The sequence below is a fragment of the Erigeron canadensis genome, chromosome 8 (assembly GCF_010389155.1).
Source record: "Erigeron canadensis isolate Cc75 chromosome 8, C_canadensis_v1, whole genome shotgun sequence".
NCBI classification, from domain to species: Eukaryota; Viridiplantae; Streptophyta; class Magnoliopsida; order Asterales; family Asteraceae; genus Erigeron; species Erigeron canadensis.
In genome coordinates, this window is record NC_057768.1 from 15,134,943 (window position 1) to 15,157,959 (window position 23,017).

The following is a 23,017-nucleotide window of genomic DNA, read 5'->3' on the forward strand; positions in this document are numbered from 1 at the left end:
AATTACTACAAGGCTATAAATGTAAAATTGTATCTTTTTATCCTTTCTTTTCCTTCCCTTCTAACTCAAGAATATATTTAACTATCAACTTTTTTTTTCTTTTCAATGCCTTTTTTTTTTTATGTAATTATTTATCTTTTCTTTCTCCTGTCCAATTTTTTTTCCTTTTTTTTTCTTATTTTAATAAAAACTCTAGAATAATATCCCCCGACCATCCCATAACTTTATCTTCCCAAATGTTCTTTGTTGTCCTTTGAATCCAATCTTTTCCACTAAAACCCACCCCAAAATCAGAGGGGTTTTGGTTTGGTTATCGAATGGCGTTTTCAAACACATCCTACTTATTATCTCCATCATCTTTATACAGATTTAATCCTGCTTTATTCTCTCATCATCGCCGTCATAATATCACTTATCCTAGATTCCCTTTTCGCATTCTCAACCCAAGGTTTGTAGCAGGTAATCCTCATTTCTTTCTTATAAACTGACCTTTTGTTTTATTCTTTTTATTCGGAATTGTGATAGTTTGTATTAAAAACTGTTGAACGTTTCAGTTGCAGCATCAGAGAATGGAGTATTCACATCTTCAGAGATTGGGAAATCTTTTGATTTTACTTCCGAGGAACGGATATACAATTGGTATAATTATAATTTTTGTATTGTTAAGCAGATATATATAGCATATTACCTGCGTAGTGAAGCGGGGTTAAATATTTTTTACGATGTCCAATGATTTTTATAGTGGTTTGTGCTGGGAAAAACCAGTTGGGTTGGATAAAGTGGTTATCCCTTGCCTCTGGAGACAGAGGTTAAGGGTTTGATCCTCATGCCTAACAAGGCTGGAGGTCCTTTTCTATCTTAGGTAGGGGTAAGGTTGTATACATCTTAACTTCTCCACGAAGATGGTATTGGGACCCAAAGCACGTGGAAGACGGTATTGGGGTTACTTTTTTGTGCAGCTTAGTAGGTGTGTAATATACAAGATAATGTCCAGATGAATTAAAAAGTTGTATTGTTTTTATTTTCATAGTTAAGAATTGTAAAATATTACTTATAATAAATGATAAATTAAATAAGGTGATTATATAAGAAGGGAAATCTGACTAAATGTATAATGAATGCATAAGTAATAAACTAATAGGGGTATTGTAGGTACTTTATTGTAGGTACTTTAAATCTTGATTGAGTATTATAGATTATAGTTAGGGGTTTGCGTTCAATTCACATATCCTGTTGAATAGTTGGATCGTAATACATTAGTCATGTAATTTCTAATGTATAGGCTATTTCACATTGTTTGCTAGATGATAGCTTGTTGGGATGTGCGTGGTCCGGTTTGGACGGTTTTAGCCTAAAATCTTAACCGAACCAATACATACGGTTTGACGATTTTTCAAACCAATTTGTCCAAATTATTAGGTTAAACCAAACCAACCAAAACCAAATGAACGGTTTGGTTTGGGCGGTTAAACGATTTTTCATTCTTTTTTAAATTCAATATATAAAAACATGTAGTACGTAGCATTAAGATTCGATATCATGACATTAACAAAATATTCATAAGTCTTATTAGACATATCATACATAACAAATTGCAAATGTTGCACACATTACTTGAAAAATATAATTATTTTTAAAATTAAAAGCTAGAAATTTAAAATAAAGATGATTTATTCTTGATTTTTGCAAACTCCCACCGCCTCTCAATATCAAACTTCTCTCAATAGCAACAATTTTCCATTTTTGTGTTCTACTTTAATTTTACATACCTATAATAATTTAATGATTTTACAGTTAACTAAATTATAACATTTTTGCAGAACTTTCAATAACAACAAGAATGCATGTAAACCCTCTTTCGAGGACAATACTAGATCAAGATATACGTCTACCAATACATAGTATAAAACATTATAAATAAATGGTTCGGTTTGGTTTAAACGGATTGTATAATGTTTAAAACCAAAACCAAACCGCACAAATGGTTTATGAAAAAAACAAACCGACAATTAAAGATTTTAATTTTAACCCGACCAATCCGGCCAATTACTTCGGTTTAAATGGTTTAGCCGGTTTTGACCAAACCGTGCACATCCCTACTTGTTAACATTGCATGGCATGTCATGCATATGAACTAGTATGGCACTCTAGCCTTACTACTTGTTTTCTAATGTTTTGGTTATGGTATAAAATTCACCGGGATATCCCATTAACCAAAATAATTCACATATCCTGATGGAATACGATGGAACTGGAATTGAATTTGTTTTTTTAGGGTGTTTGGTTGTCTAAAAATGAAAGAATTTCATTCGGTTGGAATGTAAGCATTCTCTCATTTGATGGAATCTCCATTCTTTAGGGTTGTGGGAAGGATTTTAATTCCGTCCATCACTTGAATCTCCAAAAGACAGAACAATCTTTAAATTCTATTTCCTTTAAATTCTAATTCTTTAGATTGTAGGACTTTGGGATCTCCTGATCTACGGTTAAAAAGGATGAATTTTTATGTTGAAAGAAAAGGCAAAAAGGGTAGTTTTGGAAATAGAAGAAAAGGCTCGCAATACTTTCATGCGAGAGAGAAAGTCTTGAAATGAAAATACGAAATAATTTTACCAATATACTCCTGTTTGTAATTGTTTGTATTTTAAGGATGTATATATATTGTATCTACATTATCGGCCACCCAAAAGATTTGGGCGATTTGAAAATGTGATTCCAGACACCCCCTTCAAATGAAGTTTAGGGTTGTTTTCCACTTGCATTTTTTTTTGACAGGAATTGGTATTGTAAAAACTGGATGCATATTTATATCGGCTGTGGCCCTAATGAGAAACGTTGAATACTTGTGTGTCCTCGACAACAGATAGCGTTCCTTATTTAACTAGAAAAGAAAATGTTTTACATATGATAATTTGCACTATGATACTAGATTAGAATATTTTTTGGCTATGTTTTTGGAAATGGATAATTTGTCAACTAATAATTGGTTATAGGTGGGAATCACAAGGGTATTTCAAGCCAAACTTTGATAGAGGAAATGAATCTTTTGTTGTTACGATGCCGCCTCCCAACGTGACTGGTTCGTTGCACATGGGGCATGCTATGTTTGTGACTCTTGAGGTTGGGTAAATGACTACTATGAACATGTGGATTATATCTTAGGCATGTTTTTTGAACCATTGTGCCGGTTCTTTTTATCTGTGTCACTGCAAAAGCGTTATTGTCCCATATCAAATCATATGTGCAATTCTCCTTCAGGATATTATGATCCGATATAACCGGATGAAGGGCAGGCCGACACTCTGGCTCCCTGGAACAGATCATGCAGGCATTGCGACCCAGGTTTGAGTTTTATACATTTATCTTCAATCTTTTACTCCAGTTATTTTCTGTAATTTAAGGTTTGAAATTTTAACCACTTTTAAAGCAGTGCATGAACCATTATCATTATTTTATTTCCTGTAAAATTTTATGGCCTAGTGTAAGTGCATATAATTTCTGTTTCTTGCGGCAGCAATTTCTATTGAAAATGATTCATATTTTTTTCTCTTTTAAAACTATATCTATCCAGCTATGTCGTGTTCTGAGGGAGAAAGATGAAATCACGAGATCATCTTATATGATAGCCTAATATTTATAAAGGGATGGGTATTGTAAAACAAGTATTAAAGTAAAATAAATAGGACAAGATCTTGACCTTTAGATCATGGTTTAGTTGATGCACGAAGATTCACGGGGCAATTGATGCACGATGATTTTCATGATGCATGCTGATTTTCAGTGAAAAGAAACCTATTGTTTTATTTGTTTTACTTTAATACTTATTTTATTTTACCTAAAACCTATTTATAAAATTGTGATTCATAGTTATGCAAACATAAATTTTTTTATGTTATCTTCTTAATTACTATATGTTTCTTAGTCAAGTATATATTTAAATATCAATTTTATGATTTTATGTAGTGCTATACGGGAATTGTAATTTAGGCTTGCCCTGAAAAAAATTTGTTAATGAAAAACTGTACAATGAAGCATGAGTTACTACACTCGCAACTGTTCTACATCTACCTTTTCCTTTCTTACTTACATATTTTATCGTAATAAACATTAATTTCAGTTGGTTGTGGAAAGAATGTTGGCTGCTGAAGGAATAAAGAGGGTTGAATTGGGTAGAGAGGAGTTTACAAAGCGAGTTTGGGAGTGGAAGGAAAAGTATGTTTTGTTTTCGTCATTGTTATTAGCGCATTTGCTAGTTATATAGATGTTCCTAGTGCTTTATGGTTTGCAATTGTTCCATTGTGCATTCGATATTTTTATTTTTATTTTACCGTTAGGCTTGCATGGTGCAGATGATAAGAAACTTAACTAAATAAATCAAGGATAGGAAATTGTTCATCTCACCAATTGAAACAGAATAATATTCTGAAAATATGTATGACATGGTGCAAGAACAAATAATTTATCCTCTAGAACAATAGCACCCCTTTTTCACGTTAATCATTTGTGTGGTTCATCGCACAAATCAGAATTAATCTGTTATTTTGCTCATGCTCATGCTCAGTTTCTTTTTTTGTTTTTTTTCAGTGGGTTTGCATGCATGTCTCTTTTAAATCTTATAGTTTTACATGTTAAATATTTTAGTAAACTATTAATTGAATTTTTATAAGTTATGTTACTTATGTTCTCTCTTGCAAAAGGTTTAAAACAGCAGAGAAACGTTACTCACGAGGTTCATTGGACCCAATTGACCCTTCTTCATGGACTAGATCCAGCTGTCTTTAAATACCACCCTGCGAAGTGGAAATGAATTCAAACCCGTGACCATTTTCTTGCAATGTCCCCAGAATGGCTCCACAAAGCAATTACATGGGGGAATGATACCACTAAGACCGAAACCCTGTGGTAGTGTGGTTTGATGATTGACATAGCCCTGTGCCATGCCCTAGTCTCGTTGGATTTTGGCCACTGACATTTTGAAATAAATTAGGAAGAACAACCGCTGAATCATCATAATTGAAACCACAATGGGCACATTGCGAATATTGGAAGGTTACAGTCTATAGTACTATCTTGCCTTGAAACATATATTACAGAATATACTCTTGCTGCAAAATTTCCAGTCACACACCACAGATACAAACTTTTAATGACGAGGTGACCTTTGACAACATACTAAAAACGCAATGTAAATGATCAGAAAAACTTACGTTGTTTGTTACTCTAAAAAGTAATTGCATTCTTAGGACTATTTGATGTACTTGTTAAATTAATACTATTTCCAATGATGTACTTCCAATATCTCTGTAGGTATGGGGGAACTATCACGAATCAGATAAGGCGACTTGGTGCTTCTTGTGATTGGACCAGAGAACATTTTACACTTGATGAGCAGCTAAGCCGTAAGAAAGTTTTCTATCAAATTGAACCCCCTGACTTAGGAAAATGTCTTTAATAGTTTCCGACAATAAAAAGTATTTGAGCTATATTGTTTCTTATGCCTTGCAATAGTGTAGAACCTTTTTGCTGTTGAATGTGTACTCTTTGGTTTAAGGACTTCACCATGTTTCCTTAGCAACAAAGATTTAATCTCGCAGGAGCTGTTATTGAAGCCTTTATTAAGCTTCACGAGAAAGGGCTTATCTATCAAGGTAACTTTCATGCTGAGTCATTCAACATTTTTGCAAAATATAAATTACACATGAATAATTTTGGCAGATCCATTTAACCCTAAGAACAGAATGATTTCATGAGTTGCTTTATATATTTAATATTGCAGGGTCTTACATGGTCAACTGGTCCCCAAATTTACAGACTGCAGTTTCAGACTTGGTATAGTGATCTCTTATGATCAGTCTCTAATAGATTTTATCTTTTTTTAAAGCTCTTAAGTTAGTATTGTGGATCATGTCTTCTTAGGAAGTCGAATATTCTGAAGAACCTGGTAGTCTGTATCATATTAAGTATCGTGTTGCTGGAGGTTCTAGGTAATCAGCCCATATATATATATATATCATTTCACATTCCGCGTATATCTGCTTGTTTCAAATGGGGAATAATGTTCCATGAATTCTGTTAGTTATTAAAACATGACCACGGGTTCTGCAAGAGACATTGCCTGTATATCTTACCTTTTCTTTTTTTTTTTTTAACCATGCTATGTTTCTTTTTTTCCGTACTATTTTCACTGTCTTCTTTTCATATTGTAGGGATGACTGGCTAACAATAGCAACCACAAGGCCAGAAACTTTATTTGGTGATACAGCCGTGGCCGTGCATCCTGAGGTAGTTGTATTTGTTTCCTTTTCATGTATTGGATTGGTTGATGAATTTCCCACTATACAGGATGAAAGATATGCTAAATATATTGGAAAATCAGCCATTGTTCCAATGACTTTTGGGCGTCATGTCCCAATAATTGCTGATAAGGTATTGGATATTGCTTATTATATAAATAGGAAGAAAAGAACAAACAATAGATCTATTCACATCATGTGTTGCCGTATCTTCAGTCTTCACTGTAAGCATAAAATTTGACTGGTAATATGCTTCCTGCCTTGTATGGCAGTATGTAGATAAAGATTTTGGAACTGGCGTTCTAAAGATAAGCCCTGGGCATGATCACAATGATTACCTTCTAGCTAGAAAACTTGGTCTTCCTATACTTAATGTCATGAACAAAGATGGAACACTTAACGAGGTTGCTGGACTGTACAGGTGGGCTATAAAATGTATTTTTGATCTTGTTGAAAAAAAATGAATTGACATGGATGATGCTCTTGTTAATACAGCGGTCTTGATCGTTTTGAGGCACGAAAGAAGTTATGGTCAGAACTTGAAGAAACAGGCTTAGCTGTGAAGAAAGAAGCACACACGTCACGGGTTCCGCGATCTCAACGAGGTGGAGAAGTGAGTTACCATTCTCTTTTACTCTGTCAAAATATTAGTTGTTTTAGTTGAACATGTGCTTAGAGGGTGTTGGAAATGTTTTTTTAAAAGTAATTGTGTATGAAAACTTGACCTTTGGTATTTAGATGTGCTTCTGTTCTTTAATGTTAACCAGGTATTAAATGTTTGACTGTTTAGAATATTTTGATTGTATATAGAATTAATACCAAAAAGAACAATTTATTAACAGACTAAAGTGGCTTTATGAAATACAAATGTCAGTCTCGGCCTAGGTTGAAAAAGGTTAGCTAAGTTTTTTATAAAAAAAAGTTGACCTTAATAATTCTTTATGTTGCAGCTAGTAGGCACCGATTATCCAAAAATGATTATTTGACCCCTAAGTAATCATATAGTCAGATGCAAAATCTGTTTGTTCAAATCTTGAATGCTAATTATTCCGACATCAAGGAGATATAATCAGATGCAGACCCAAAATATAATTCAAAATACCCTGCTATTTACCAGCTATTTTGTTTTGTGGTAATCTGTCATGCAATCAGATTATAGAGCCTCTGGTGAGCAAACAGTGGTTTGTGACCATGGAGCCTTTGGCTGAGAAGGCCCTTGAGGCAGTTCGAAATGGAGATTTAACCATTATGCCTGAAAGATTTGAAAAGGTATGTATGCTATCCTCAATGCTAGTTATCTTTAAGTAAGTTTAAAATAGGTTAAATATGTGGCAGTAAGTTTAAAATAGGTTAAATATGTGGCTTCTCAGTTGCTAAGCTGTAGCCTTTTTTGGTACTTTAGATATATAACCACTGGCTATCAAATATCAAGGATTGGTGTATAAGCAGACAACTGTGGTGGGGACACAGGATTCCTGTTTGGTATATTGTAGGCAAAGATTGTGAAGAAGATTATATAGTTGCTAGGAGTAATGATGAAGCTGTTAGAAAAGCTCTACAAAAGTATGGGAAAAATGTTGAGATATATCAAGATCCAGATGTTCTAGACACTTGGTTTTCCAGGTTTGTTTTAAAATAAACCATTTTGAAGATTTAAATCGTGTGAATATACAATAGTCCAGGTTTGTTTTATAATAAATTAGTATTGGAAATTTAAATTTTGTAGATATGCAATAGTCCAAGTTGGTTTTAAATTGAACCTTAACGGAGACTTAACTTGTGTGTATATCCAATACTTGCATTGGCATGTTTAAAACTAGGTGGTTCGACCCGCCCGATGGGCGGCGTCAATTTCTAAAATGTCTATGTTTGTCGTGTTTATATATATTTTTTCTTTTTAAAGGCAATAAGGCATACCATCATATTTATGTTTACCCCGAAAAATGATGTAGGAATTTAACAACATAAATGTTAGAAAAGTTATAAAAAAAACATCAAAAATAACAAAATACAAAAAAAATAATAATAAAAGAAAATACAACAAAAGTATTTGGATACTTAAATAAACAAAGCAAAATTTTTTTTTAATGTTGGACTAAATCAGAAAGAAACATAAGTGGAGGGGGCAAATTGTAAATTCTAAAATTTTGAAAATACATCTCCATAAAGTTAAAGAATAAAAAAATTGGCATGGAGGGGTCTCGAACCCCAGACCTTTACTATAAGAGGCAGGTAGGCATACCACTCCTACAAACTATTGTGCTTATAGTCCCATATACACAATATATATCTTATCTATTTGTGTGATGCAAAAAGACAAAATAACTACTGTTCACATTCTATTCTGATATTAAAGTAAGTAATATTTAATAAGCATGGTTATTGGTATTTTGTAGCTCGTTATGGCCCTTCAGTACTTTGGGATGGCCTGATGTGTTTGCAGAGGATTTTAAACGGTTCTACCCAACATCAGTGCTTGAAACAGGGTATGTATTTTCTGCATCTTCCAATATCTGTGCCAATTTGGAATTAATTTATTGCTTAGTAATGACGATTGAAATGTTGCCATTATTGATTAGCTTACCACATTTTACAATTTTGTTACCATTAATCATACTTTTGATATTTTGGCTGGTTGTTCATGATGTTTTACAAAATATATGTAAAGTACATGTTCCATCATTGTGAAATAGAGTGTAAGTTACACGACGGAGATACACATTTTCAAATTTTCATTTAGATATTTCATTTTACTGAAGCTGGCATTGTATTAATATATCCTGAATATAAAAAGCCTTTCTCTTTTTTTTTTTTGGAATATAAAAGACTAGATCCACATGGGTTCTTTATTATCTTGATAAAATTAGTTTTTAGATTACACATACTATTGGTACAGGTGAAACATAAGGCGTTTCTTAAAAAAATTGTATGAAAAGGATGTAATATACAAATATATGAAGAGGTTAAAACTTGTGCATATTCTATTGCTTTGAGAATGTATGTCTAAATTTGACAGTTAGTATTTAGTAGTTCGGTTTGTTGTATAATCAATTTTGGTATAAAATAAGTAGTTGGGTTTGTTCTATGCCATGTTGGTCATTTTGTACACGTTAAGTTGGCTGTCAAACATGCTAACCTTCATATGAAAGTATTAAATAGATATATAAAAATGTTTTCAATAAAATGCTAGGTTTTGTATAGTGTTGGCTACCAACAAGGAATTGGCCTTATGGTAAGGGAAAGCACTTGGTGACGTTAAGGTCTCAAGTTTGATGCTTGGCATTAAAAACAATTCCTTCAAGGTGCCTGTTACCAATGAAGCCTGGACCCACATGTGAACTTTTAAAGACGCAGGTTCGATCCTTTGGGGTGCCCAGATCATGTGGGAATTGCGATGGAGGTATTGTACCGGCGTCATATAGGTCATACGGGGTGAGTCGACGGGTATCCAATTGTGTACTACGGCTAGGATTCCCGCATTACCCTTTTGATATAGTGTTGGCTTTACTGATTACAAAAAGACCCAAACAGCCCACAAAGCCATCTTATAATTGACTCTGATGTAAAGAGAAGTACACGGCTCACACGACACAAGGGAAATATTTCTTATATTTTGTGCTAAGAACTGTATTTGTTTAGTTTTACCTTTAGTCTGTACTTTTTCCATTTTTTTTTTCATCAACTTTAACTTAGGAAACTAAATGGGGATAAAGATAATTATAAAGTAGGATTGATAAGTCATAAATCTATTCTCCATTCGTGTATTTTCAGATGTCCTTAAACAAATATGAGCGCATACAACCGTAAAGAGAATCATTAGGACTCATAAATCAATTCTTTATTCGAGTATTTTTGCAAGTACAGTTTCTGGATTATAGTTAACCACCACCAAGGTGTTCAGGTGTCCTAATGTCCTAACAAGTGGTCTGAGGTTCGAACCTCTCTAGGTAAACATCTTGGGGTGGCCAGGAAAAGGGTTTGGACTGGTCACGGGGATATCCAGGGGTTAGGCTGCGTTACATTTCTGAATAGGGAAATTCCTGTGTTTACTATTTCTTCTCTGCATTACAACTGTCTACATTTTTATTCAACATATTTTTTGTTGCAAGAATGGCATGAAAGTTAATGGTTACTGAACAAGTAAAAGCATCAATATAGGAAAATGTAAAAGACACTATAAGTTGAGTACAAAGGGAGAACCCATACCAATTTTGTTGCTATCTAGTTTATTAGAAATCTAGGTTGTTTGTTTTGGTAATGCCACTCATATATGCCTTTTACTATATACTTATATTGAAATTATTGAATTCTATATATGTGTTGCTAGTGCTTATACGAACCCATTCCATAATACGCTCGCATCATGCCCTAAGCTAGGTGTAGAACTCTGATATGATCCCACATCGGCCAAGTATGGGATTGGTTGGTGGTTTATAAGCCTAGGTGTCCCCTTCTCCTTTGAGCTAGCTTTTGGGAGTGACTTCTACACCTAGCTTAGGGCATGATGCTAGTCTATTATGGGATGGGTTCGTATCAATTGGTATCAGAGCCATCCCAACCTTTCGAGGTTCCAACGCTCGGAGTGGTGGCCTATGGAATGGTGGCTTGGACCCAAGGAGAAGGGTGCCTATATGATCCCACATCGGCCAAGTATGAGATTGGTTGGTGGCCTATAAGCCTAGGTGTCCCCTCCTCCTTTGAGCTAGCTTTTGGGAGTGAGTTCTACACCTAGCTTGTGGCATTACACGAGCCTATTATGGGATGGGTTCTTATCAAACTCACTCCCAAAAGCTAGCTCAAAGGAGGAGGGGACACCTAGGCTTATAAACCACCAACCAATCCCATACTTGGCCGATGTGGGATCATATCAATACCCCACCCTTTGAAGAGCCAACGTCCTCGTTGGTCACGGCTATGTTGGTCACGGTTGGCACCCTTCTCCTTGGGTCCAAGCCACCACTCCATAGTGCTAGCTCTGATACCAATTGATACGAACCCATCCCACAATAGGCTCGTATCATGCCACAAGCTAGGTGTAGAACTCACTCCCAAAAGCTAGCTCAAAGGAGGAGGGGACACCTAGGCTTATAGGCCACCAACCAATCCCATACTTGGCCGATGTGGGATCATATCGGTGCTCTTACAGCGTTATATACATAGCCAAATGCACCACTAACAAGAGGCAGTTCTTAATAATTTCCCATTTAATTATTTAGGAAAGAAATTATAAAAACATTAAACGTGCTTATTGGAACAGGCATGACATTTTGTTTTTCTGGGTGGCACGTATGGTGATGATGGGCATTGAGTTCACGGGGACTGTCCCATTTACCAATGTGTATCTGCATGGACTTATACGAGATTCTCAAGTGAGTAGCATACCATTATAAAGTATCAGTAGTATTTAGTGATTATTTCCAGTAGTATCAATAATGATACATATTATTTATATAAATGTATTTCCAACTATATTATTAATGAACTATTTTAGGGACGAAAAATGTCTAAAACATTGGGAAACGTCATAGACCCCTTAGATACTATCAAAGAGTTTGGCACTGATGCTTTGCGATTTACACTTGCATTAGGAACTGTGGGTCAGGTTGTCATTTATTCTCCTTTCCCTTTTTCAATGTTTCTGTTTATATTATTTTGTAGTTCATTGTGATATTTCACTAACTTAAAAACAAACTAATTTCTGTTACTTGATTCTAGGATCTAAATTTATCAACTGAGAGACTAACTTCTAACAAGGCGTTTACCAACAAATTATGGAATGCTGGTAAGTTTGTTCTGCAAAATTTACCTAGTCGAAGTGACGTGTCAGCTTGGGAACGCTTATTGGCCCATAAGGTTTGTTTATATTCCATGTCAAAGTTCTGTCATTACGTGTTGACCACTCGTTTTTCGGTGTCCTGATATGGTTAATCTCTTTCTTAGTTTGATGATTTAGAGCATCTGCTTGGTCTTCCTTTACCCGAGCATTGGGTGGTAAGTCAGATTTTTTAATAAGTATATGCAACCGAAATCTATTATTATTGATTATTATAATCCTAAGTTGGACAGTTTACATCTTTTTTTTTGGGTAAAAGGTGAATTATATTACAACCCAATAAGAATATAAGTACAAGTAATGTGACTAAGATATCACATTAATTCACATATATGACATGCCACATATGTGTTAACCAAAAAAACTAGCAAATTGCACTGCCAAAAAACCTACAAATTACATAATAGTTACAAGAAAAAAATATTATGTAATCAGCCAACTTCGATTACGTCTTATACGTCAAAATAGTCATCGGTAACTTCCAAGCTTCAACACGTTTAAGAACATGATCAACTCCTTTGAACTTGAGTCCCATGAGTTTCAATCTAACCGTATCACCTATAATATCTTTCAAGACAGTTGGAGTCCTTGATTTATTTGAGAATACGCGGTTGTTTCGCTCCTTCCATATATAATAGGACGTTGCAGCCAAGGATAATCTTGCAATAACACTCTCAGCAGTCCGCTTTTTTGACATCGGAATGATCCACCTGAGAATGTCCTCCCATTCGACACTTGTTTGCTAAATTCCTGCAATATTTCTAATCATATTCCAAACCTGGCCAGAGAATGCACACTCAAAAAACAGGAGTTTATGCGAATCGGGGCCAGAGTGGCATAGGGAGCAACACATTAGGTTCAGATTTACTGCACCTCCAACCTCCCATGGCTTAAGCTTGTCATGGGTCTTTAACTTGTTTCTCAAAACAAGCCACATATGGAACGAATGACGAGGGATACACTGAGGAAACCATACCATCCGTACCCAGTCAACTTCTTGTTGTTTCTCTCGAGTTGTATCCCAAACCAGTGAGTTCGAAAACCTTTGGTCAACACCCTTACTATCACGCCAAAACAGTTCATCTTGTTTATCAACATGGATATCAGGTGGCCTAATAGTAGTTAAAACTGGAAAAAGATCGTACCAAGCGGTAGGCCATTTCCAATTTCCATCGAAAATAGAATCATGAACCGAAAACGACAAAGACAAACCTGATCTTAGTAGATCCCTTGGTGTTACATACTTTCGAATTGGGCAGCTATCATTCCACATATCGAACCAAACTGATGTGTTGCCATCCCCAATACTAGACCATATATGCGGCCGAACAGTCTCCCGAAGTTGTAAAAGTTTTCTCCATCCCCAAGCCATGCCAGCATGAGGTGGGATATCCCAAAAACTAGGCCCCTTTAGCTTATTAGAATAAACCCAGTTAACCCATAATGACTTCCTTTTATACATCTATGTGTGTATAAGTATATATTTCTAATGCTATATATATTTGATAAACAGATTTCAAAATTGCACATATTGATTGATTCAGCCACAACAAATTATGACAAGTTTTTCTTTAATGATATCGCACGAGAAACATATGATTTCTTTTGGGGTGATTTTGCTGATTGGTACGTATTATTATTTTTAGTTTCTTTTTCTTAGTCGATTCAATTACACGTTACCACCATCGGTTTCAATTCTGTATATTATTTTTGGTTGAATCTTGTAGGTATATTGAAGCAAGTAAAGCACATCTTTACCAGTCAGAAGATCAAGCACTTGCTTCTACATCCCAAGCAGTTCTTTTATATGCTTATGAAAACATATTGAAAATACTTCATCCATTTATGCCCTTTGTTACTGAAGAATTATGGCAGGTGATATGCATGTAAACGTTATGTAAACGTATCAATCTCTATTTGTAGTTTTAGTAAATTCCTATGATCTGGAACTCTGTTTTTTGGTTGTTACTGTTTGCAGGCACTGCCTAATAGGAAAGAAGCTCTAATAGTGTCTCCATGGCCTCTTACTTCACTCCCAAGGAATCTCACTGCTGTAAAAAGATTTGAAAACTTACAAGCCTTGGTGAGCTCATCATTTACTTTGCGACAACTTGCATCTAGATTACATTATCCTGCAATTGAATTTGATTCATGTTATAGACACGAGCAATTAGAAATGCAAGGGCAGAGTATTCCGTGGAGCCTGCAAAGCGTATATCTGCATCTATTGTTGCCAATTCTGATGTCATACAATATATTTCTGTAAGTATACGTGTCCCCTTCCAGTTTTTATAGTTCTTGCTAATCCTATATTAACAGACATACTTTTGTTCCTTTGGTTCATAGTATATCTTTTTAATTTATGTATAGCCTTCCAAACAATTTTATCAATTGTAATATAAAATTGTCACAGAGAGAAAAAGATGTATTGGCTCTTCTGTCCAGACTTGATATGCAAAGCATCAAGTTTACAGATTCCCCCCCAGGTCTATTTTCAGAATTTCTTTATAGAGAATCTTCGTCACATTATATCTATGTATATCTGTGAATTTGTATATATGCTAGAACTTGATTCTTTTAACATAAATATTGGTTCAGTGGATGTAAATCAATGTGTTCATCTTGTTGCCGGGGAAGGGCTAGAGGCGTACCTTCCACTTGCAGATATGGTAGATATCTCTGCAGAAGTTCAACGGCTATCAAAACGCCTCTCAAAGATGCAAACTGAATATGCTGGTCTTCTGGCTCGCTTGAATTCTTCTAATGTATTGTACTCCACATTACCTAATACCTATGATTAGAGGCAGCAATCTAGACTTATATATCTCGACCGAGCCAATTCGTAATATTTAGCTAAGAGGGGACTGGATCAATCTGGAGAATGTCATTTGAAATCAATGTTTAATGTATACAAGCTATCAAGTCTTTTTTTCTGAATATTCAAATTATTATTGTTATATATCTTTTCTCATCATCATTATTTTATTATTTATCATAGAAACAGAAAATAATGGATGTTTTTGTGGGTAGAAAGTTACTATGAACATGTTGCCCAACCTGCCAACACCTGCTACTTGTTACAATTACGGTCAATATTATTTTTATTACCCGATGATAGATCATATGACCATATATCCAAGATTGAAAATAAAAGCTTTTGTGTTATATGATGCATGTAGCATGGATATATCAAGAATGTTCATTCATTATTCTGATGACTCTTATTTTCCATCTACAGTTTGTTGAGAAAGCTCCGGAAGAAGTTGTTCGTGGTGTTCGTGAAAAGGCAGCAGAGGCCGAAGAAAAACTGAATCTTACGAAAAAACGTTTGTCTTTCCTTCAATCAACAATTTTGGTCTCAGATTAAGTCTAATATATTTTGTATGTTCACTCTGTAAAATACTTGTTAATTCTCAGTGCATTCCTAACGTCCTTGGACCGCGCCTTTCCTTTATAACCTATCTTGGTAGTGCTACAAAGCCAGTTAATATGTTGTTCAGTTTAAGGAACCATAACTATTCATCTCATTGAAAGCCCGAAAATTGGACTTCTCGTTTTGCATGAATGCTAAATATAAGAGAAATGTGATTAGCCATGTTGAAGTGATGGCTGGTCTTCAATTTGTATTCGTTGTTTTTGTTAAATGGTGGTTCATAACATTTCTTATTTTTCGTACAAGTTCAAACATTCATTGCCTAGACATCTGGAAGGATTCTATATGTGCTGCACCGCCACTTTCTTTTTGCTTTTCTTTTTTTTCCTCGTAAAGGCCATCACCCCTGTTTCATATATTAAATATGTAAAATGAAGTTATGGCACTCTATGTGAATAATAGAATGACATAATACAATGACCTTGCAACAAGACAACCACAAAGAGTGACATAATTCCCACCTAGACATATAAATAAAATTACAAAACAGTACATGAGATATGAGGATCAACTAACTACTTGCTAAAACCGGAAGGTCTCATGCTGTCACGAATGTATCCAATCTCTCGGTCTTCTTATACCGAAAGTAGACAATTTTAAACGCACTTTGCCTAAAATTTCTTTCACCAGCTCGTCCTTTAATCGTTTTCGCTTTTTGATTAGCCTGTTTTTTTTCTTGCCAAATGTGATACACCGTAGCCACTAGCAATAGTTTAGCTGCTATACTTTTCATGGAGCGCTTGGCAACAAATGCCTTAATCCCTTCTACAACATCTTCTTAGGTTATCAATTGAACACTAAACTCCACCTTTGCCTTTACCTTTGTCCAAACCTGTTTTGACAAGACACGTTCAAAGAATAAGTGAGAGTGAGAGTTCGGATGTGAAACACACATTATGTGCACACAACCGAACTACCTTGGAGCGAACCTAGAGCATCCCACGTACTCAAAACATCTTGCGTCTTCACTTTGGGAGGTCCCTCTCCGTCGTTCTTTGTCTTGGAGCTGGCGCAAAATCCTTCAGGTAAGAGGTAAGAGATCTGGTTCGAAAACACCTACGGGGTTTTTGGTATGATGGAATGGAAAGGGAAGAAAGGGAATGAGAAAGACTTCTTTTGTTTGTTTCCAATCGAGAAAGGGAATGAGAAAGGAGAAAGGGGAATCAATTCCATTCGGGTGAGAATGAAATTTTTATTTTTTATTTTTTAAAGATGTTATATGTAATAAATATATTATTATTTAAGTTTTTATTTTTTTTATATATCCATTCTCTGTGGGTACTAAACAATGAAATCCATTCTCTTTTTAAATACTCATTCTCTTTCTCATTATTTTCATTCTCTATTACATATCCATTCTCTATGATTCCTTCCTACCAAACATCCCCTATGGTTTAATGTTGGAAATGGATTAACTGCTTCAGCATGGTATGACTGTTGGAATATTTATAGCCCTTTAGCTGATCACTTAACAACTAGAGCTATTACTAGTGCTGGTTTCTCCTTAACTGATAGAGTACAGATATCTTGATGAGAGAGTATGGAAATGGCATCACGAATGGACCAATAAACTTCAAAATATCCAAGCACCACTCATTGATTATCTCAACACGGATAAACTACAATGGAAGGATAATAACAATGTGTTAAATGATTAGTTGCATGGGCGTATTTGCGAACGAGGTATATGTGTGCGCCTTGGTGTAACATCCTAAAACTTTTTGACGTTGACCGTTAACTTACCGTTAGCGACCGTTAGTTACTAAGTGTTTTATATGTGCTTACGTGAATTAAATATTTTACGTGAGATATCTGTTAAAACTATTTAAAGTAATGAAATTAAAGTTGATAATGATTAATGAAGTCAATTAATGTTCCCAATAAGATATAAGGGTCGATAATTGTTCCCATAGGCGTTAAAAGAGTCGTTAAGGGCCGAAACGAGTTGTAACGAAGTGCGAGGGCCTAGATGTAAAATTTTAAAAGTTATTTTAGTATATAAAGGGTATGGAGGTCGACCATATGGCAGAAAAATCAAATCAAAAACCCTAGAAAAGTACTTCACACAAAACCTAGGTTAAACATCAAGGTCTAGTTGATTTTTGGTGATTTCAAAAGGGTTTTTGCCAGCTTTTCGATCTATTAATCATCCCTACAGGTAATATGTCAGTAATATAATGTTGATTAAGTTTTAAAGTAGGTTTTATCTCTGTAAATTCGACCGTGGGGGTTGGGATGGATTAAAGTTGATGTTTTCGGTTAAAAATGACGTTTTCGTGAGTTAAGTCATTAATAGAGATGATATACTGTATCAAGATGCAAACTTTAATGATGAATAATGTTTTTAAGATGTATTAGAGTGTATAGGAACTGTAGAGTGCATGGTAGATGTGTGATGGTCGAAATTGCTTACAAAACTAAGGGTTTACTAGATATGAAAATGTAGTAATATTGAAAAAATCATATCTCTTGAATCGATATGAACAAAGTTTCTGGTGATTCTGCCCATAAATAGCCGAAAAGTGTCGATTTCCAAAAGTGGTCGAATTTCAGACAATTTCTGCAGACCCATCTTGTAAACGTCATAAATCATTCATTAGAGATCTTCAAGAGTCAAACTTTATATTTCTGGAAAGGTCTTTGCATTCCCTACATTTCGTAAGAACTAAGTTTTGACTCATTTGGTCGTCTTGAGGTTGAACAATCTCCTGCAACTGGAGGGTGTAAGTCTGGAAATTGATATCGACGAGACCACCCATGGGCTCGGCGATACCAGCCGAGAGAAGGGTTCTAAGCGCGTTTAAGTATCTAGTTGACTTATATTTCCATCCTTTTTGTATCATAGGTTGTCAGGAACACTTGTCAAGCACGGTAAACACATTTGTGATTGTTGAGTACTCCATTGAGGTAAGATAATATCTTTTTATCACATGAGGGACAACAAAACATAGTTTTCATAAGTTAACTTCCCCTAAATAATGTTTGTATGCTTGTATGTATCCGAGAATATATGGGAGGTTACTATAGGACTGTTATGGTTACCATTAATGATGAACAGTAATCTTATGCATGCTATGATGAAATGATATCATGATGTGTTATTATCATGCTATGATGATATGATTATATGTATGTGTGTGTTACATGATTATATGCATTGCTTGATCACCTAGTCACTAGACTTCTATAGGTTTGCCATGATACGTGCACGATTAGTGACCCTAAAGTAAAGAAAAGATTTATGTGATTAGTTTAGGTGAAAGTTAGCCTAAGCTAATAAAGATATGAAGTCTCGAGCAAAAGTATAAAGTTGTGTTAAGCTTAACCCATGCTAGTTCTTCGGAGCTAGTGTGTACGTGGTCACGTGGTGCGGGAATCTAGATACCTCCCCGTGGCATAGTTATGTTTGAGTGTATCTGGGTGGAGTAACTAACCACTACATGCGCAAAGGTTAAACTGTATACTCAGTTGGATTGACTTTGTCTTTCCTTAACGACGACGATGGACTACCGAAAGGTCTACCCATCAAGTCGGGTGTGAGGTCCCCATGTAAGGTCTTATGGCCGCCTACACACAACTCCACATCCCTAAGTATGTGTGGATTATGTCACATTGCCTACGTCTAGGCAAAAGAAAAGTAAAGAAATAAAGAAAGTAAAGAAAGATGAAAAGTAAAGCTTTATGATGATAGGCACATTTAGGACTACGATGAATTCCTAATGTGTTAACTTATGTATGTTGCTTTAATGTTGATGATACGATCTTGCTAATGTATGATGTGATGGACACCATAATAATGTGGTGATCTTAACGTGCTATGACGAATATGTAATATTAACAATATGAAATGTTTTTCTTAAATATATAATGAATTGACAATGTTTTCATAAACTCATGTTATCTTACTTAGCTTTAAAAGGTAACACTTGCCCTTTTGAAAAACGTTGTTCCCTCAGGTTAAGCAGGTTGAGCTAGTGAAACACTTATCTTGGTGAGGCGGGTAGTTGCTATAAAGAAGACATTTAGTCTTCCCGCTAAATATGTTAGCCTTATGATGATTGGCTACTTTTAGTATGACTTATGTATTGATTATGTTGGTATTTATGTTGGTGCCAAATCTGGATTATCTTATACTATTTTAATGATATGAATGTTGTAACACCACTTTTATGAATGAACTATCCATTAAAGGTTAGTTATGTTTTAAGGATTTTGTTTTTCGCATTTCTAAACACCGTTAGGCAAAACCTTTTGAAAATCCAGATTTTAAAATGACGGGTGTTACAAGTTGGTATCAGAGAAATGGTTTAAGTGAACCAATGACTATGAACTATAGGACTTGGACTTAAACCGTATGATAAGAAACGATAGGTTTTAGTACTTGTACTTCAACCATAAGATAAGATGCTTGTAGGATGGGTGGGGTTGAGTGAGAGAGTATGATTAAGGCTTATTATGTGCTTCATACATTATTATGTGATTATTTCAAGTAGCTTTAATTCTTCTAATTCTCGCTTATTCCATTGTTAAGTTTTCCCTTACTAAGATAATCGGTTCTTGGAGGTAAAGTAGCTAATCCCTCCTTACGAAATTTCAAGAGTTTGTGTATGGATATGTGTGAAGAACGGTGAAAAGTTATAGTCGGTTATATTTTATGATTATGGTGTACATAAAGGTAAAGGAAGTTGAAAGAACGGTAGATGAGAGGTGATTGGAGGTCAATGTTGTCGAGCCAATGGCTTAAACGACACTTACCATGAAGTTTGATGATAATGTTATGATTGTACACTTGAAAGGAATAGAGGTAGGTGATGCACGGACAGGTTACCTGGCACCTGCGTGGAATGATACAGTTACAATTATGGTCGCGAACGTAATTGTAAATGTATCACGACATGTGTGTGTTTGTGAGACTGTGTCTGTGTTGATCTGAATGAAGTGAAGGTGGGTATGGTAGCATATTAACTACGCGAAGAGTAGTCACGTAAATATGGAATAAAGAATGATGAAGCTGAAGCAAGTAGAGAAGTTAAGGCTAAGGGTAATTGAACCCCGAATCATGAAGCATTTTCATTATTTGGGTCCCGTGTCATAACCTCAGCAACATTCAAGTAGGGAAGAGTTAAGCTTGAGCATACGAAGATTATTTGGAGCATGTTGAAATTAGTTTTTTTGATCTTAGCAGATATGCGGCGCTCAGAAGCAGTATGCGACGCATACTCATAGTTTCCAATTTCTGCGGCACATATATGAAACGTATGAAATCCTCTGACTTCAAAAACCTAAAATGTGCGACGCATATTTCTTCTATGCAGCGCATATTTTGGTCTGTATTGTATTTACGACTCGTTTAGTTTTGATTTCGCTACGAGGTGATATATGACGATTGTGACGAGTATCCAAGGTGGATATTCCTCCCCAGATTACACGAATTTATGATGAATGATAGGTCGTATTTTATGCCCATTTCCCATAGCTTAAGTAGTCGATTATTGAGGTTTAAGAGTCATTTTCGTATACATTTGGTGCGTTTATGGTATTTGTTAGTGTTTCAGGGTGTTAACAGGTACTAAAGCGTTATTCGGGAGCTAAACGAGTGTTTACGGACGTTTTACGAGGCACGGAAATGTCATAGGAAGTTGGTCAATGAAAGTCAAACTTGGTCAACGCTGGTCAACTCAGAACTACAAAGTAGTTTAAGACTGCGACGCAGTACAATTACAGGGGATCTGACTGCTTCGCAGTTGGAAAGGACTGCGATGCAGTTGTATTACGATGGAACCTGCTCTTCGGTCAAAGTTAGTCAAGGTCAACGATAGTCAAAGCCAACTGCGACGCAGTTGGGGGCGGTTTCTGTGTTATTTCGGGCAACTATAAATAGAGAGCATTATTATTCTAAAACCCTAACTTTACTCTCCAGACGATTTTAGAGCACTTTTTAAGTTTTTTTCTTGTATTTAACGATTTTGAAGGATCTCTAGCTCGATTGGAATCATTTCGTTTATCGTTTTCAATTCCTTGTATTCGGTAACGATGAATTCTTCTATTTCAATTTGTTATTCGTATTTTAATATGAGTGGCTAGTCGCATTTTCATTCATCTTGATGGAGTGAGACATTATGTAAGGATTGCACAATATATTATAATTCAAGTGATTTGATTTAACGTTGTGTCGTGATCTTGATCTATTAATTCTTGTTATTTAATTATTGATTGCGGATAATTTTTATACAAAACTTAGTGACGACTAGGGTTTGGGTAGGAGTTATTCTAATTGCTTGGTTATAAGCGATTGGTTCTATGACGGGTACGGTAGAAGGTAATTAATGATTAATAAGAATTAACGGGTTGATGTTTGGGTACAATCAATAGACATAATTGTTATCTGAAATGACCAAAACCATTGTAGAACTAGAGAAGTTATAAAAAGGCGTCTTGGGGTACTGGTCTTAATAATGGAACTAGTTTATGCAAGAGAGTCAAATGAGTTGTTAACTTGACGGGTAAGGGGTTGTCGATTAATTTGAGTCTCGGTTATTTAATCAGTAAATTGAATTTGAACTTCATCAAATGTGCAATCTTAACATGTTGTCGAGCGAAATCAAGATGGGTGCCCTCTAAATTATTGTTTTAAACAACAAACTCTTCTTCCGATTAATCCTGAGGGATTACTAACTTTTTTCACTAACTGCTTGCAACGTAGCAATTTGGCCACAAAACCCCCCATTTTACTTGAATCATTTAATTTTTACGATTGCTTATAAAAGTCCTTGCGAACGATCTCGGCTTACCAGTTTTTACTATACTGCATGCGATCAGGTACACTGCCTGTGAGTATGTAGTAGTCAGTCTTTCAGTAAATCATGTTTATAAATTTAAAGCTAGATTTCGCACATCAATGAATTATCACGTAAATCTTTATAGCAGTCCCATCACTTATTCCCTTCGCCGGTGTGACGTAATGGTGATGTTGAAATCCTATATTCTTACGAAATACTACGAATGATTGCTTCGCTAGATAAAGAGTTTTCCCTTAAGAAAAGTTAAGAGGTATTATGATGGAGTCATTTATAGTTTCTTAAAACAAAAAAAGAAGTAAAAGTTTTCAAGAGCATTTGATTCCGAGTTGACCATGTTTCTCGCCTAAGTGAATTACTCATGTAAGGCAAAGCTTATATTTCTAAAGACAAGGCCACCAGTAGTTCTGAAACTCCCTGATAATGTTCCTGGTTTCGTTACGATCGTGGGGTTAAGTACTCCATTGATTTTTATTTATGGTGTTATTTCTATGCTAGGGCACCTTACCGTTTGTCTCGCTAAAAGAAAGGGGTTAACGTTTTCGGTTGTGAGATCTATTTCTTTCTCTAAGATAGATTTACGGTTTTGCTACCATATGTTGAAGTTGATGATGAAAGTCCTGCTAAAGTTATTCCTACACTCATTATGACCCTATTGAGT

At 35.3% G+C, this 23,017-nt stretch overlaps 1 protein-coding gene across 3 annotated transcripts; it reads left to right on the forward strand.

The window, feature by feature from the left end:
- The first annotated feature begins 223 nt into the window (after positions 1–223).
- LOC122610215 (valine--tRNA ligase, chloroplastic/mitochondrial 2) lies at positions 224–15,580 on the forward strand. Of its 3 annotated transcripts, XM_043783207.1 has the most exons (27): positions 224–459; positions 555–639; positions 2,994–3,120; positions 3,259–3,342; positions 4,118–4,212; positions 5,308–5,399; positions 5,595–5,648; positions 5,777–5,829; positions 5,917–5,984; positions 6,207–6,282; positions 6,343–6,426; positions 6,566–6,714; positions 6,789–6,906; positions 7,446–7,562; positions 7,696–7,916; positions 8,690–8,779; positions 11,551–11,662; positions 11,785–11,895; positions 12,009–12,146; positions 12,234–12,284; positions 13,640–13,752; positions 13,854–14,001; positions 14,105–14,209; positions 14,287–14,388; positions 14,540–14,612; positions 14,725–14,891; positions 15,365–15,580. In XM_043783207.1, the coding sequence occupies exons 1-27, from the start codon at positions 318–320 to the stop codon at positions 15,491–15,493; spliced, it is 2,904 nt and encodes a 967-aa protein (XP_043639142.1). In that variant the 5' UTR covers positions 224–317; the 3' UTR covers positions 15,494–15,580. The 3 variants fall into 3 exon arrangements, with proteins under 3 accessions (XP_043639142.1, XP_043639143.1, XP_043639144.1); XM_043783208.1 differs by lacking the exon at positions 14,725–14,891 and having other exon boundaries at positions 15,365–15,423; XM_043783209.1 differs by lacking the exons at positions 224–459; positions 555–639 and having other exon boundaries at positions 3,060–3,125.
- Positions 15,581–23,017: the final 7,437 nt, after the last annotated feature.